Source organism: Callithrix jacchus, chromosome 8, assembly GCF_049354715.1.
Source record: "Callithrix jacchus isolate 240 chromosome 8, calJac240_pri, whole genome shotgun sequence".
Lineage (NCBI taxonomy): Eukaryota > Metazoa > Chordata > Mammalia > Primates > Cebidae > Callithrix > Callithrix jacchus.
In genome coordinates this window covers 105,676,872-105,692,590 of record NC_133509.1, presented here as the reverse complement: position 1 = coordinate 105,692,590, position 15,719 = coordinate 105,676,872, and the positions used below count along the sequence as shown (strand labels likewise).

Below are 15,719 nucleotides of genomic sequence, written 5' to 3'. Positions count from 1 at the left end.
AGAATCGCTTGAACCCAGGAGGTGGAGGTTGCAGTGAGTTGAGATTGCACCATTGCACTCCAGCCTGGGCAACAGAGTGAGACTCTGTCTCAAAAAATAAATTAATTAATTAATAAAAATTAAAAAAATAAAAAGACAAACCATCCACTTTAAAAATGGGTAAAGGACTGAATAGACATTTCTCCAAAGAAGATATACAAATGGACAACAAGCTCATGAGAAGATGTTCAGCATCATTGGTCTTTAGGGAAATGCAAACCCAAACCACATTGAGTTACCATATCACATGCACTAGGATGGCAGTAAGAATATCAGTAATATGGAACATAACAAGTGTTGGTGAGGATGTGGAGAAATTGGAACCCCTGTAGTCTATTTGTGGAAATGTAAAATGGTTCAGCTGCTGTGAGAACAACTCTGTGGTTCCTTAAAAAGATAAGCACGAATTTCCACGTGATCCAGCTAATCTCCTCCTAGGTACATACCCCTCAAATGACAACAAGTATACATATATAGGTATACACATGTTCATACACACTAGTCACAGTAGCCAGAAAGTAGAAACAACCCATGTGTCTATCATGGACAAAAGGATAAACAAACTATAGCATGTACATACAATGGAATATTGTTCACCCATAAAGAGGAATGAAGTGCTGGTATAAGCTATAGTGTGAATGACCCTTGTAAACATGTTCAGTGAAATAAGCAGATGTGTCACACATTGTGTGATTGCATTTATATGAAGTATTCAGAATAGGTAAATCCATAAAAACAAAGAAGATTGGTGGTTGCTAGGGGTTGGGAGGAGGGGAAATGGGGAATAATTGCTTAATTGGTACAGGGTTTCCTTTTGGGGTGATGATAATGTTTTGGAACTAGACAGGTGGTGGTTGTACAACATTGTGAATGTACTCAATACCACTAAGTTCTTCACTTTGAAATGGTTAATTTTATGTTATTTGGATTGCAGCTTTTAAAAAGGTCTACAAAACATAAGGCTTTCACAAGCTTTGCTGCTTTAATGATTAGTAGTAACAGGTGCTTGGTAGATACCAGTATTTCAGGACACAATTGTTCAGAGTCACTGTCATGTACCACCATTCCCAGCTAAACTTTTTGTATTTTTAGTAGAGATGGGGTTTTAACCATGTTGGCCAGGCAGGTGTTGAACTCCTAATCTCAGGTGATCCACCCGCCTCGGCCTCCCAGAATGCTGAGATTACAGGTGTGAGCTGCCATGCCCAGCTGGGAATTTTTTTTTACAGCGCTGTATGTATCTTAGTTTCTTCATCAGTAAAACAGAGATGGCAATAGTACCTGCCTTGTAGGTTGTTGTGAGGAATAGAGATACTGGCTATAAAATGGGTGGTACAAAAATGGATGCACTCTAGGTGTTTAAGCAATGATGACTCTGACCATCAGTCCATGGCAGTTAAATGCTAGAGCCCGCAGGAGAGGCCAGGAGGATGGCAGAGAGTTCTGTTCTGTGGTTTCCCTGTGTTTAATGCAGACTCTGGTTTCTTCTATATTCCTTTCCTTGCCCAGTATTGATCCTCCAGAAGGTGGAGAATGGAGACCTGAGCAACAAGATTCTGAAGATCACTGATTTTGGCCTGGCTCGGGAATGGCACCGAACCACCAAGATGAGTGCAGCAGGGACGTATGCTTGGATGGCACCCGAAGTCATCCGGGCCTCCATGTTTTCCAAAGGCAGTGACGTGTGGAGGTAAGGTCCACAGGGGCAGGGACAGCATTTCCCAGGTCCATCTTGGTGGCACACACATTTCAAGACTTGGAGAATTGAGGTTACATAGAAACCCCGGCACCTAAAATAGGTCTAAGTGACGTCCCCCCAGAGTCATCTATGCTAATTCCCATGTTGCCAGGGGACAGTTTCTAATGCTTTCATCTGCCAAAAAAAAATCCCTCAAGTGTTATATGCAGGCCGCTTTGTGCTGGTGACTGCTCTCTAGGAAAGTCCAGTAGATTCTAGGGGCAACACGTACTCCTATCTCTGCCCTGTAAGATGGGAAGGATACTCAGTCCCTTCTGGAGATCTTCGTGAGGATCAGCCTGGCTTGCTCAGCAACAGTGCTAGACTTTCGTAGCTGTTACTGCTGAATTTGGGAAGGGGATTGACCTAATGTCCTTACTCTAAGCTCCTGAGCCAATGACTATTCTTTGTGCAATCTCTTTTTCTTGATGGCCTAAAATGATCTTTTCCAGGTATCTAGTTAATCTTTCAATCAAGGCTCTATCTGTTGACATTGACCCAGAAATGGGAAGAAGCAGTTCCCAAGTATGTACCCAGAACTGCAGAGCCACAGACTAGAAATGACCAGCCATCCTCCTAGTAAATATGAGCCCAAAAGGTTGCAAGGAAATAGATCTAAAAATTTTCCCAGCTGAGGAAGGATGAGCAGCTACCCAGTATATGTCATCATGGCTGTGGGACAGTAGCATCACCTTGGTATACAAAAGAAAGGATTGGAGCTTATCATTGTATATCAGTCCATGAAGTTATCGTCCTGATGTGTTTTAAAGTGAGTTTCGGTGTGTGTGTGTGTGCACGCGTGTGCTCGTGTGTGTGTGTATTTTAAATAATTTTAAAATATTTATTGAGCTATGATTCACCTTGAGTTATTATTTACATACCATAAAGCTCATCCTTTGTACACTTTAGAGTGTATAAGTTGGCCATATACAGTGGCTCATACCTGTAATCCCAGGACTTTGGGAGGTTATGGCGGGAAGATCTCTTGTGCCCAGGAGTTCGGACCAACCTGGGCAACGTAGCGAGACCCCCATCTCTAAAAAAAATTTAAAAATCAGCCAGGTATGGTGGCATGCACCTGTAGTCCCAGCTACTCAAGAGGCTGAGATGGGAGGATTACCTGAGCCTGGGAGGTCGAGGCTGCAGTGAACTGTGATTGCACCATTGCACTTCAGCCTTGGTGACAGTGAGACCCTGTCTCAAGAAGTAAATAAGCATGTAAGTCAATGGTTTTTAGTATATTTAAAAGGTGTGTATGGGTCACCATTGTTATTAGTTTCCTAGGACTGCTATAGCAAATTACTGAACCTAGTGGCTTCAAGCAACAAAGTACGTGCTTTTGTAGTTTGGAAGCCAGAAGCCTGAAAGTGATATGGGCAGGGCCACACCCTCCAGAGACTCTAGTGGAGATAATGATTCAAATAAGGATTCTGGGTATTAGAACATAGACATAGCTTTTAGGGTCACCATTCAGCCTATTACAACCACTTTCCATTTTCAGAACTTTTTTTTTTTTGAGTTGGAGTGCAGTGGCATAATCTCAACTCACTGCCACCTCTGCCTCCCAGGTTCAAGCGATTCTCCTGCCTCAGCCTCCCAAGTAGCTGGGATTATAGGTGCACGCTACCATGCCTGGCTAATTTTTATATTTTTAGTAGAGGTGGGATTTTGCTCTGTTGGCCAGGCTGGTCTTGAACTCCTGACCTCAAGCTATCTGCCTACCTTAGCCTCCCAAAGTGCTGGGATTATAGACGTGAGCCACCATGCCTGGCCAATTTCCAAAACATTTTTTATCACCCAAAAAAGAAGCCCCATATCTATTATCAGTCATTTCCTAATCCTTCCTCCTTCTTCTCCCTAGCAAACACTAATTTACTTTCTGCCTGTATGAATTTGCCTGTTCTGTCTGGACTTTTCACAGAAATGGAATCATACCATGTTTGGTCTTTTGTGACTAGGCCTTTTTCATTTAGCATAATGTTTTCGAGGTACATCCATGTTGTAACTTATATCAGAATTTAATTTCTTTTTTAAGGCTTAATATCTTGAATTAATTGCTTTAATAAAGAAAAAAAGGCTTAATAATATTCCATTGTATGGATAGACCATATTTATCCATTCATCAGTTGATGGGCATTTGGGGGTTCTACTTTTTGGCTGTTATGAATAATGCTACAATGGACACTTGTGTACAACACAAGCTTTTGTGTAAGCATATTTTTTCAGTTTTCTTGGATCTATGTCTAGGAGTGAAATTGCTGAATCATGCAGCAGCTCTGTGTTTAACTTTCTGAGGAACCACCAAACTTTTTCATCATAACTATATCATTTTATTATATTCCCATTACCAGTGTATGAATGTTCCAGTTTCACTACATCTTTCCAATACTTGTTATGATCTGTGTTTTTAAGAAAAGTTACTATGTCCATCCTTGTGGATGGGAAATAGTATTTTATTGTGATTTCTATTTGCATTTCACTAAATGACTAATGATGTTGAGTATCTTTTCATGTACTTATTGGCTAATTATATATTTGAACCTGAAGAAATGTCTGTTCTAATCCTTTGCCAATTTAAAAATTAGAATATTTGTCTTTAAAAAAAAAATTTTTTTTTTGGGTGCTGTGACTCGGATGTATTTGTCTTTTTATTGTTGAGCTGAAAGAGATCTTTCTATTCTCTTGTCAGAAAAATGATTTGCAAATATTTTTTTCCATTCTGTTGATTGTTTTTCTACTTCCTTAGGGCTAGTCTTTGAAACGGTGTTTTTAATTTTGATAATGTCTACTTTACTTTGTCATCTGCGTCATATCTAAAAAACATTGCCTAATCCAAAGTCATGAAAACTTACACATCTATATTTTTGTCTAAGAGTTTTATAATCTTAGCTCTTATATTTATGTCTCTGATCCATTTTGACTTAATTTTTGTATGTGGTGTGAAGTAGGGGTCTAACTTCATTATTTTTCATGTGGCTATTCAGTTATCCTGGCCTCATTTATTGAAAAGACTATTTTTTCCCGTCAAATTATTTGTCTGATCACTTTTACCAAATGTCAGTTTACCAGAAATATGAAGGTTTATTTCTAGATTCTCAGTTCTGCTCCATTAATCTATGTCTGTCCTTATGCCAATACCACCCTTTCTTAATTGGTATGACTTTGTGGTAAGTTTTGAAATTAGGAGATGTGATTCCAACTTTGTTCTTTTGAAGATTGTTTTGGCTATTCTGAGTCCTTTGCATTTAATAAATCTTGGGATAATTTTGTTAATTTCTATAAAATAGATGGCTGGGATTTTGATGGGAATTGCATTAAATCTGTAGCTTTGTGGACCATTGACATCTTTTTTTTTTTTTTTTTCCCCCAGACAGAGTCTCACTCTTGCTTGAGCTGGAGTGCAGTGGTGTTATTATGGCTCACCACAGGCTTGACCTCCTGGGCTCAGTTGATCCTCCTGGCTCAGCCTCCTAAGTAGCTGGAGCTGCAGGCATGCTCCACTTTTTCTATTTTTTGGAGAGACAGGGTTTCGCCATGTTGCCCAGGCTAGTCTCGAACTCCTGGGATCCAGCTATTCATCTGCCTTGATCTCCCAAAGTGCTGGGATTTGAGGTGTGAGTCACTGTGCGTGGCCCTATAGACATCTTAGTAAGTCGTCCAGTCCATGATAATGGGATATCTTTCCATTTATTTAGAACTCCTTTAACTTTTTTCAGTGATGTTTTGTAGCATCTGTATATTGAATCTTATTTTACCATGCATTAATTACAGGGTGAAGTAGCTAATGAGAAGAAATGAGTTTAACTTTCCTTGTACTATCTGACCTGATCTCATTAAGTTGAGTTGTATACTGATACTCAGCTGTTTTTGATATATAAAATCAGCAATTTCATGTTTCAGTTTAACACTTTCATTGCTTGACCATATGCTAATGAGATTAATACATTAATTAAGCTAAGCTGCTATTTCAAAGATGACTGCAGATATGGAGGCTTAAATGAGATAGAAGCATATTCTCTTTCAAGAACTAGTCTAGATAGTCCAGGCTGGCAGGGCAACTGTGCCCCATGAGATCTTTTAGGAACCTAGGTTCTTTTAGTTCCCCCAGTGCACTGACCTTGACCGAATGGTAAATGGGGTGACTGTTACATGTGTATTACAGTTTTCATAAAAGAGGAAGCAGAGCTTATTCATATCAAGCACAGTTTATCTTTAATTTGGAGACCATCCAGAAGTTGTACACATCTCTGCACACCCCATTTGCCTGCACTTGGTTATGTGGGCACACCTGGCTCCAAGGGAGGCAGACAAATGTATGTTCTAGCTGGACAACTGTGTGCCCCACTAAAGTGTGCCCCACTAAAGCTCTTACTCTGGAAAAGCAGGAAGAGTGGCTTTGAGGGGACAAGCAGCCACTTGTCACACTCAACTTTCTCTTGCGTTTCTTAATGGAAAACCATGACTTCTCAGAAACGTGATTGTTATCTACCTCCAATATTCCTACTAGGTTTCTTCTCCCAGCCTAACCCTCAAATTGCCCAGGTTTTATTGTCACACACTCCAGAGTTTCTGCTGGCGATGATTTGGACAGAGTCGTATCACATATCCAAGCATGTTCCCAGTGGGAAGGGAAAGCACAAATGCCTCACATGGAGTCTTCTCAGGATGACAGAAATGGTAGATAGGGACGGACAAGGCCATTACAGAACTTTTTCCTCCACCGAAAGAATAAGGGCAGGACCTTTCAGCTTTTACCCTAAGTATCCTTATTGTAAGACTAACCTCTAGGTCTTGCCCTATAACCATGATCCTAAAAGTAGACTTGAAGAGCCTCTGGTGAGAGGCATCTGATAAAATTATTCTACTCTCTAGAGGAAACTGCTTGGTGGTAAACCTCAAATCAAAAGCACTTTGGATGATGTGTCTTGAATATTGCCACATGGTCTGCCAGTAGGTCTCTAATTTCTCTAGTCTAAATTTGTTCCCAGGACTTAGGCCTCCTGACCCAGTTTGGCTGATGATCGTGGTTTGAAAACACAATTCACCCTTTTCCCTAGCTGTCTTAGCTTCGATGCTGCAGGATTTCCTTCACAATTTATAATCCACTAAATAGGCCTTTCATTCCTCCTTCCTCAAACCTATCCATCTAAGTAGCTCTAAATGGTTTCTCACCTTTAGCAGAGGAAGATGTGTGCCCACTGCTGTACATAAAGCAATGCTTGTACACTTGCAACTGTAGTTATCACCTACAGATGCTTAAGGGCTGGGTTCTGTGGTAATGTTATAAATATTTTATATTCTTCACAAGAATCTCTAAAAGTAGGGATCATTGTTTCCATTTTATAGATGAGGTAACTGGGCTCAGACAGTTTCAGTCATGTGCCTAAGTTCACCCATGTGGCAGACATAAAGCTATGATTAGAAATAGATATGTGTGTAGTGAAAATCTGTGTTTGTAGTTATGCCACCATCTGTATGCTCTCGTTCCTGCACTTAAGGCAGCCTCTTTCTGAATGATCAGCCCACCATGCCTAGGGCCCAGCAGGGTGTCCCAGGGAGGGGCAGGGCATGCCTAGGAACTTGGTACAAAGCTGTTTCTCAAACTGACTTGTAACTCACTGACTCATTCAAGAAGTGTTTGTGGAATGCTTGCCCTGTGCCAGGTACTGGCTGAGTCTGAGTGCCCCACACCTCGCCCCTCCTGGAACTCATCCAAGGCTGGGGGCCTCTGCGCCTCTGCTATTCCAGGTGCCCAGGACCAACTGGTTTGTCTTCCAGTTTTTTGAGTGTGCTTCTAAAGTTCTCCTGCAAATGCTGTGATGGAAGGTGAGATGATAAAGGGCTGGATCCTCAACTGTGTAAGTTTCCCAATCTGCTTGGATTGGGGACTGCCTCAGGAAGGCTATTGCTGAAATCTTTACCTTTCTTCATGCTGTGTGGGTACAGCAGTGGTTTCAGTCAGAGGGCATTGTCCCACAAGGCCTTCTTGCCTGTTGGATGTGGGATGAGGTGGAGGCATTTTCTTAATCATTTTAAAATTATAATAGTAAAATGTTTTCTATAGAAAAAAATTTGAAAATATGGATAAACAAGGAAGAAGAGACAGGAAAAGAAAATCACCGTGAACCCACTTATAGAGATAATGCATATTGATATTTTGGTGTGAATAGGAATATATACTCCTATTCATATGCTCGTCTGCTTATCCCTAGTGGGATCTTTCTGTTTTGTAAGTTGCTTTTCGAATGTAATATAGCATGAACATATTACCACATTAATAAATATGTTGTTAGTCAGTAAGTCTATCAATATATATATATTACATATATGTTAATAAATATATCATCATTTTGAATGAGGGTTCAGTTGATAACAAAAAGAAGAATTATATGCTACTTTCAGTTTACAAAGTGCTTTCACATATATTAGTTCAATTATCTTTGCCAAAGACTATTAAACAGTGTGGTTCCTGGAATGTGGGGTCACAGATAATTACCAAGTGCCAGACATTCCTCAGCCCACCTCATTCAAGGGAGACTGGTCCCCTCCTTTCAGAGCATGGACCTTGAGCTGAGCTGAGTCTAGAGATGGTACAGGTTACTATGAAATAGAGCTCTGGCCCAGTACAAGCGTGAAGTTGCTGTGCCTTTTGTCAAGAAAGGTGGCTGTCTACTTTTCCTCACTTTGAAAAAAAACAAACACCCCTCCTCCACCTCTGACCCTAGGAAACGGATTACCAAGCCTTGGGAGGTGGTTAATTATTAACTCAAGAGTAAAGCCTCTGAGGGTTGGGCTAGGCAGTGAGGATTTATAGGAAATTACTGGCTGCACTGTGGGAGCCGGTGGGTCTCTGTTGCGGGGTAGAACTCAGAGGCAGTGACTTAGCTGAGCAGGGACTCAGAGGCAGTGACTTAGCTGAGCAGGGACTCAGAGGCAGTGACTTAGCTGAGCAGGGACTCAGAGGCAGTGACTTAGCTGAGCGGGGACTCAGAGGCAGTGACTTAGCTGAGTGGGTTCTTCCAGGCTGCTTGCAGATGGTCATCAAAGGACTTATTGACCTTTTAATCTTGGGAGGGGAACTAAGTTGGCTAAACCTCAGATAAATCCCTACTGCCCACCTCTCCCTGGAGCTTAGATCCATGTAAACTTGTATTTCTCTTTAATTTTTGCAGTCTTTTTTCCTGCCAACAGAATACCAAGTCTTCCTTTGTATCACCCACCTTCCATTGTAGAAATAAAGAGGGACATTGGCAGAGGAAAACCAGTTTAGTCAGCCTCAGAAAGCCTTCTTCTCTGAACGCCAGTGTCCCTCAGCTGTCACCGAAACTGTAGCTCGACATAAGCCTCCTCAGACACATTCTCATTTCAGGCCCTGTCCGAGAAGCCACAAGGCTGCTAGCCATAGATAACCATAGATGGTAATTTCGGGACAAGGGGTAGTTGTTGGTGTTAGTGATTCCTTGTAACAGTTCTGCAAGGTCAGTATTGCTGTCTTTGTTGTTGGGATGGGGAAACTGAGGTTTGGAGAGGTGAACTTGCTTCCCTAAGGGCACATATCTGTTAAGAGAATCCAGGCATTTAACTGAAGTCTGTTTAGATCTTTCTCTGGTAGCATTCTGCCTATGTTCTCACATTCCTTTTAGCTGTAGAACCCCTGAAATGGGATAGAATCCAGACGAACAAAGAAACAGCTAGGAAGAGTAGAGCTGCTGTGGCTGGAGCTAACGGGGCCAGTCCCAGTCCCCTCTCTGCCCCACCCCCCACCGCTTCCAGGTGGTCTGAGACACCTTCACAGGACGCTTAGAGCTCAGTGTGAAAACTGTCACAGAAAGGTTGCAGGGATACAAATGGGACATATTTGGGTCTTTGAAACACTCTATGATCTTTCCAGGTAGTTAGGGTCCAGATACCAACCGTCTTTGCCTGGCTAGGAGAAAAGGGCTCTGTGGGACCTTTGGTTTTTATTCTCCAGGATGGAGGTGGGAATTAATTCCAAGAGCAAGCAATGGAGGATAACAGTGGCTGTGACCTAGGAATCTGGTCAGCAGGGCTGAGAGTTCCTGGAGGTCACTTGGTAGAGGCTCCCCAGCATGGCCACTCCTGGATAAGTCACATGAAAGGTTTGTCAGGAAGTGAAATAGTGCAGTTTTGATGGTATTGAGGTTTTACTCTAGCCTGCAGGACCATCTGACCAAGCGCTCACTCCCGTAGCCACGCACCCACCCACTCACATATCTACGAGTGCTTCCTGTGTACCAGAGCTTGGGCTAGGCCCTGAGAATGCCAAGATTAAAAACAACTCTCCCTGGCAGACAAACAACTACGATACATGGCAGCCCAAACAGCTGAGTAACATCTGGGGATGTTGGGAAGGCATCAAAGTGTCCAACACTATTCCCATCAGCCTCCAAACTAAAATCCATCTCCTTGTCTAGACAAGTCAAGACCAACTGACTACCAGGCTTTTTGTTTTTTCCTGGCAAGATGCATAAAGAAAATGATAATATTTGAAAGCCTCACTGGGGTAAAGCCATCACCTGATGAATGAATAAATGGTGGGACATTTGAGTAAGATTTTGAAAGATGATTAGTGTTTACCAAGCAGAGAAATGGTAGAAGGCATTCTAGGGAGAAGAAATTGGGAATTGCTCTGGGTCCACCATGATGTACTCTGTGTATGCCCTTAGTAATATGCTACTAAACACATCAAAAACTTGCTTTCCTTATGTGCAAAATGTTGATAATACCTATAGGAATTGTTGTAGAGATACACAGTGATGTTTGTAAAGTACCTTAGCACTCTTCACATATAAGGTTTCATAATAAATAGCTACTGGGTTTATTATTATTATTATTAGTTATTTTGAGACAGAGTCTTACTCCGTTGCCCAGGCTGGAGTCCAGTGGCGCAATCTTGGCTCACTGCAACCTTTGACTCCTGGATTCAAGCAATCATCCTGCCTCAGCTTCCCAAGTAGCTGGGATTACAGACGTGCACTACCACATCTGGCCAATTTTTGTATTTTTAGTAGAGATGGAGTTCCGCCATGTTGGCCAGGCTGGTCTTGAACTCGTGACCTCAAGTGATCCGCCTGCCTCGGCCTCCCAGAGTGCTGGGATCACAGATATGAGTCACCATGCCCAGCCTATTATTATTTTTTAAATTAATGTGACCTTTGTTGCTGGTTGCAAAACTATTGAGTTTGGTGTTGAAAACATAAGGAGAGCCATTCTTCTAACTATTCATAGCCTTATGGTTTCTTGTCTTGACTTATTCCTGGAAGGACTGAGTGCTGTGTGATTGTGTCTGGTTCTGATTGTGAATTCACAGACGAATTCTTTCATTAAGCTTTGTACTCCACATTCACTGACTCAAGGGACACGAGAAAAGAAATTCTTTGTGTGGACTTGAAAGATCGGGAGGGCACACTGAAGTTCTCACAGCTGATGTGCTGCTCTGTCCTAGTGATGTGGTCTACCCTTGTGAAACTTTTCCCTTTGAATTAGACAAAGATCTTGGTTAAGGACCCACTCACACTGATCTGGGGGCAGAAATCTATTCAACTTAGTGGGCATTTAAAGAAATTTTTTATAGAACAAAATCTGCTTTCAGTGGTTAGCTCTCTGCTTTTTATAAAGCTAAAACAATATATATATATATCTGTTAATCCTAGCACTTTGGGAAAAAAAATGTATCTGTGACAAAAGCTGAAGTTTTCTTAAAACAAAAAATTTATACTTGGGAGGCTGCCTTTTCTCCCAGTTTATTTCATTAATAATAGTGACAACAGGCCGGGTGTGGTGGCTCACGCCTGTAAACCCAGCACTTTGAGAGGCTGAGGCAGGAGGATCACTTGAGGTCAGGAGTTTGAGAGACCAGCCTGGCCATTGTGGTGAAAACCCATCTCTACTAACAATACAAAAATTTGCCAGACATGGTGGTGCACTCCTGTAATCCCAGCTACTTGGGAGGTGGAGGCAGCAGAATCTCTTGAACCCGGGAGACAGAGGTTGCAGTGAGCCAAGATTGCTCCACTGCACTCCAGTCTGAGCAACAGAGCAAAACTTCATTTCAAAAAAAACAAAAAAACAGTAAGGATAACAAAAGAGCTATGGCCATTGGGCACTTATTAAAACATTATAGTAGCTCATTTAATTAAACAATAGCCTAGCCAGACCGATAATGTTATTTGTGCTTTACAGATGAGTAATTAGAGGCTTAGAGAGGTGTACCTTGCCCAAGGTCATATAGATAAGGAAGTATGGGAGAAAACTCGAAAACCTAGTGTGCTTCACTCCAGAGATTTTGCTTTTAGCTGGTAGGCTTTATGGCTTCCCTTTATGATCACATTAGTATTTCTATTTCATTAGTCTTGCTATATGTTGGGGAGAATGTGGGCTGCTCAGAAAAGCCTCATGAGCTATTGGAGTTAAGTTGTACCTGAGGTTTATTATATGGCTTCTGTCTTCTTCCTCTCCTTAGCTATGGGGTGCTGCTTTGGGAGTTGCTGACTGGTGAGGTGCCCTTTCGAGGCATTGATGGCTTAGCAGTTGCCTATGGAGTGGCCATGAACAAACTCGCCCTTCCTATTCCTTCTACATGCCCAGAACCTTTTGCCAAACTCATGGAAGGTAAGTAACTCCTGGTCTGAACCAAACTGGAGACACTTTGCTTTCTTATAAGCACTGGGTAGAGTTTGGCCAATTCTATGAGATTGGTTATTGAAAGAGGAGATGAAGTTTTAGTCACCTAAGGAGGAATCCTATGGGCGACTATCTTCTTCAAGATGATGTCCACATCCTGCTGCAAGCAGGTCACATCTCCAGGGACTGTAGAAGTTAAATTAGTAACAAAAGCCTGCTATGCACTACTTCACCATATTATTATCTAATGCAAAATCAGAAAATATAGCAACTTTTATGTCGGGACCTCTGAGTGCTTTAAGAGAAGTGAGGAACATCTGAGGAGAAGGAACTCTAAAAGTCATCTAGTCAAACCCTATGGTTTTGTAAGTAAGGAAACTAAAGCTCAGTGAAGTTGAGTGGATGGATAGCCGCCCCATTAGGGAGTGGCTGAGCTGCGATTAGGTAGATTTCACTTTCCCCGACTCCCACTAGAATGCTTTTCATCCTCTCCTCCTCATCACCCATTGTTGGTGGGGAAGGGCTAACTTGTTTATTTATGGGAAACAGGCCCAGGGCATAGTTCTCCATTGTTTGTTCTTGAATCAGGTCGTAGCATGGTAAATTGTGTTATGGTAGTGCTTTGTACAAGAAAAGTCTCTGGGCTCACTTTTCTTATTCTTAATTAACAGCCAGAATGGAATGAGTACCGAACTGCTGCATCTTATTTCCATTTTCACTCTTTATGGTTGTAATGGTGGGCGGCTTGGTTTACTTCCTGAGCCTTATTTGAGGTTATCTAAGTTCTGATCTCTGTTTCTGGAAGAAGTAAGAGGTAGTTTTCTGGAAAGTGAGGCCATGTAATAGCCTCAATCATATATGTTTGCCTCTATCCACTCATGCTCTCTGTGTATCCGCATGTTCTATTCAGACTGCTGGAACCCTGATCCCCACTCACGACCATCTTTCACGAATATCCTGGACCAGCTAACCACCATAGAGGAGTCTGGTTTCTTTGAAATGCCCAAGGACTCCTTCCACTGCCTGCAGGATGACTGGAAACATGAGATTCAGGAGATGTTTGACCAACTCAGGGCCAAAGAAAAGGTAAAAAAAAAAAAAAAAAAAAAAAACAGAAAGAAAAAGGATATGCATTGAATTAGTAGACCTCATCCACTGGAGCCTCTGGACTGGGTCTGACTGACCATCCTGATTCTAGCATGCCCACCTTCCTGCCTGGTGTCTACTTAATTGTCCAAACCAGAGAAGAACAATTACCAGTGGGATGTCTCACCCTGCCAGCTGGAAATATGAGAGGTTCTGAAAATATTTCATGATTCTATAATGGACTTCCAGAGGAAGGTTAACTTGATACAGGGACACTTCAACCTTGAGAATAGTTATCAGAACAACCTTCCAGTGTCTTTTTGACATCAGAATCAGAAATAGAATATGGGCTAAAAATACCATGGGTCTGAAATTGTGTAGCATTTTTCATGTTTTTATGAAAAGTATTTCAAGCCCAAACCAACCAGGGAGTTCAGAGACTCCTACCCTACCAGAGATCTGCCTTTTTGTTTTGGTGGCCATTCCCTAAATGGCCCCTTTCTGTTGCCTCAGTGTGTCCCTAGCAGTCAGTATACACACAGGTGAAGCCAGTCACATGCAGCTATATTGCTTATATAGGGGCAGGACTAAATCTAAGGGATGTAGCTAGGGGCAAGAGGGAAGTCTTTATAGATTTGGTTAATTTCTTTTTTCTTTTCTCACTCTGCACTATGGGAATTTGGGATGTTAATAGCCATATGATAATAATGTTAGCTAAAATTGTCTATGGCTTTATGGTTTCCCACTTTTTCCACCTGAAAGGTTTGATGAGACCTTTTTTATTGGTTTTATCCAGAAGTCCTATGGCTCCTGCCATCAGTGTGTAGGGCAGGTGTTATTATTGTTTCCATCTCAGAGCTGAGGGTTGGCAACTTGCCTGAAGTAACAGAGTTAGTAAGTGGAGAAGCAGAATCTTGAATGTGGGTCTTCTGATTCCCAAAAGCTATATTCTTTGTAATATTATATCAGTCCATTCTCACGCTGCTAATAAAGACATACCCAAGACTGGTTAATTTATAAAGGAAGCGGTTTAATCGACTCACAGTTCCACAGGGCTGGAGAGGCCTCAGAAACTTACAGTCATGGTAGCAAACAGGTCCTTCTTCACTTGATGGCAGGAAGAAGAAAAAATAAGTGCCCAGTGAAGGGAGAAGCCCCTTATAAAACCATCAGATCTCGTGAGAACTAATTCACTATCACAAGAACAGGATGGGGGAAAGCACCCCCGTGATTCAATTATCTCTACCTGGTCCCTCCCAGGACACATGGAGATTATGGGAACTACAATTCAAGATGAGATTTAGGTGAGGATACAGCCAAACCATATCAAATATCATTTTTGTTCCCTTACACAAATGACTTGCACATAATTTCTGGAGCTGATTTGAAGAGATTAAACTCTTTTTATGGAATATGGCAATTCTGAACACATTACTGTTTGCCAAGTCAATAAGCATTCACCAGAAGAATGGAGCAAACTTAAAATGACTCTTTAGGGGCCCTGGTGAGTGGACCTGCACTGACTGTTGAGCAGAGTGATTACGAAAGACTGTTCCTCTCTCTAAATACTATTCCAGCTAGAAGAACCTCCAGAGTTGCTGGCCATTTTTTGTTTTGTTTGTTTTGATTGCTGAGTCACTGACTCTTGGTTATCTTTCTTTTAATTGATAAAATTATAAGGGTACCAGCCAGTAAGAAAAATGAAGGTTGGATTTTGTCAGTAAATAGTTACCAGGAGTCAAACTCATTCTTATAAAAGCTAACATTTGTATAGCATGTGCTGTGTGCCATGCTTTCTTATAATTTATATGAACTACCTTATTTAATAAGATAATAGTTGTCTGTTTCAATGATGTCAGTGCTATTAACTCCATATTACATGTGATGCCCATATTAACTTGCCCAAGGCCACACTGTAATGATGGTGAAGCTAGGAAGTAAACAGGCAGTTTGTTACAGAGTCCTTGCTCTTAGCCACCATACTAGGATGTCTCTCTATTATAAGGCTTGCTGTTTGGTAAGTGAGAGTAAGATGTATAATGAGCTTTCTCTCTGGAGAGATTTTTTCTTAACTCATTCTGTATGTGGAAGATGTGATTTGCAAACTGCGCAACACAAATAGGTGTTGCACAGGTAGAAGACACACCATGTTTGAGTGTCCTCTGGGTGAAGGTGTCAGAGGCATATACTCCACAAATATCCTGATTTACCC

General features: G+C 41.6%; 1 protein-coding gene across 2 annotated transcripts in view; it reads left to right on the top strand.

The window, feature by feature from the left end:
- Nucleotides 1–15,719, top strand: part of MAP3K9 (mitogen-activated protein kinase kinase kinase 9) — an 84,172-nt gene that overhangs the window by 45,900 nt on the left and 22,553 nt on the right. For both annotated transcript variants that reach the window (XM_078335274.1, XM_002754062.8), the window contains exons 3-5: nt 1,549–1,729; nt 12,261–12,409; nt 13,332–13,507. In XM_078335274.1, coding sequence (XP_078191400.1) covers nt 1,549–1,729; nt 12,261–12,409; nt 13,332–13,507 — 506 coding nt within the window. The remainder of the gene's footprint in view (nt 1–1,548; nt 1,730–12,260; nt 12,410–13,331; nt 13,508–15,719) is intronic.